This window comes from Apteryx rowi, unplaced genomic scaffold (assembly GCF_003343035.1).
Source record: "Apteryx rowi isolate R43461 unplaced genomic scaffold, aptRow1 scaffold_304, whole genome shotgun sequence".
Classification (NCBI taxonomy): domain Eukaryota; kingdom Metazoa; phylum Chordata; class Aves; order Apterygiformes; family Apterygidae; genus Apteryx; species Apteryx rowi.
This window is the reverse complement of record NW_020449464.1, coordinates 77,562-79,253: the sequence shown is the minus strand read 5'-3', so window position 1 is coordinate 79,253 and position 1,692 is coordinate 77,562. Positions and strand designations below refer to the sequence as shown.

At 67.1% G+C, this 1,692-nt stretch overlaps 1 protein-coding gene across 1 annotated transcript in view; it reads right to left on the bottom strand.

The window, feature by feature from the left end:
• Nucleotides 1–908: 908 nt before the first annotated feature.
• The window catches only part of RAX (retina and anterior neural fold homeobox), a 2,123-nt gene continuing 1,339 nt past the window's right edge, over nucleotides 909–1,692 (bottom strand). Inside the window, exon 2 of the mRNA XM_026070093.1 lies at nucleotides 909–1,451. Within this exon, the coding sequence (XP_025925878.1) occupies nucleotides 923–1,451 (529 nt within the window). The 3' untranslated portion in view covers nucleotides 909–922. The remainder of the gene's footprint in view (nucleotides 1,452–1,692) is intronic.

The following is a 1,692-nucleotide window of genomic DNA, read 5'->3' as shown; positions in this document are numbered from 1 at the left end:
AGAGCTCCCTGAAGCGAGGCCGAATGGAGCGGACACACTCGCTTCCGACAGACCCCTTAAGGATATGCGCGGATTGTGAAAGTGTAATTAGGAGCTGGCTTTTGTGCGGGCACGACGAGTGGGAAGCGGTGAAAGGAGAGGTCTCCCCGTCTGCACCGAGTCGTCCCCGGGACACGGCGAGGGGGGGCTTGTGCCTCCTCCTCTCCTCCCGAATGAGAGACACTAATTGCCACAACCCCCGAGTGCGCGGAGCACCCGCGCTTGCCGGCGGCAGGGAAGGCCTGTTTCGCCGCAGCTTCTCAGCCCCGCCACGGCCGGTAACGGAGACAACGGAAAATACAGAGGCCACAGTTTTAATTCTGGCGAAGGGCGCTGCGCGGGCAGGAAGCGAGCGCGGCCTCCGCGGTGCAGCTGCCTGCCTTGCCGCCCAGGCTGGGCAGCTCCCGCTGACGGAGGGCCTGTGCCGGGCCCGTCCCACCCCCTGGAGCGAGACCCAGCAGAAGGGCCCAGCTCAGCATCCGGCTCAGCTGTAAGGAACACGATGCACGGCCTTCGTGTAGCTTGTGCCATTTAATGGTACAAAACCAGAAAAAAAAAAGAAAAAAACAAGGTAACACAGGCCGCAGTTCCCAGCCACCTTACTACACAGCTCTTCGCCCTACCGCGGCTCTTATTGCAGCTAACGTGTCCGGTCAAGGAGGGAGAGCAGAAGAGATGGTTCCTAAGCTAGAATCAGGCCTTAACTCTGCAGGGCAGGCGGGAAAGGGATTTAAAAAGAGCGCAGAATACAAAGCGAGCCAGGGAGAGAGCAGCTGCCGGAGGAATAGCCCTCCCCGAGGGGCCGGGGTGGGCAAGCGGGTCCCTCGGTCTTCTCGGGAGCAGCCTTTCCCGGTGGGTTTTCGCCAGTGCAGGAGGACGGAGCTCAGATGGTCTGCCAGGGTTTGCCGATGGACTGGATGTGCTCCTTGGCCTTCATCCGTAAGGCGGCAATGCTGGTGTTGCGTGGGTCCGCCTCGTCCAAGGGGAACTTGTCCGCAAAGGTGGCTCCGCACTGGTAAGGCGGCGGCGGCGGCGGCCCCACGGCCCCCAGGGGCTGCAGGCTGTGGGTCACCGCCGGAGAGTTCAGGAAGGGCGGCGGCGGCGTGTAGCTGCCGGGCAGGCTCTGCGGCGAGGCCGCGAAGGCGGGCAGCGTCGGCAGGGCCGCGCCGCCGGGCACGGACGGGCCGAGCCACGTCTCCAGCGGCAGGCTGCTGCCGAGGGGGCCCACGGGCGCCGGCTGCGGCGAGCGGCTGAAGGAGAGGATGGGCGAGTCCTGCAGCTTCACGGAGGTCACCTCCAGCTTCTCCTGCCGCCGCCACTTGGCCCGTCTGTTCTGAAACCACACCTGCAAGCACAGCCGTGTCAGCGGGGCCGCCCGGCGCAGCCCGTCCCGGCGGAAGGCAGAGGCTCCCCTCGGAGCGCGGCGCCCACGGGACGCAGTGAAGGAAACACGGGAGCAGAGAGGGGCACGGTGCGCGGCGCGGAGTGGGCAGGGAGCCCATTTCGGAGGCGCGTCCCCGCAGGCCCGTGGATGCGGAGCCTCCCGTGTGGCCGGCAGCAGTGCGGTCGGGGCGCTGACCCGCGGCGCCCGAACGGAGAAGGACCCGCGCACCGCCGCGTCCCGGGCCGGGGTCACCCCGTCGGGGCGGCGCG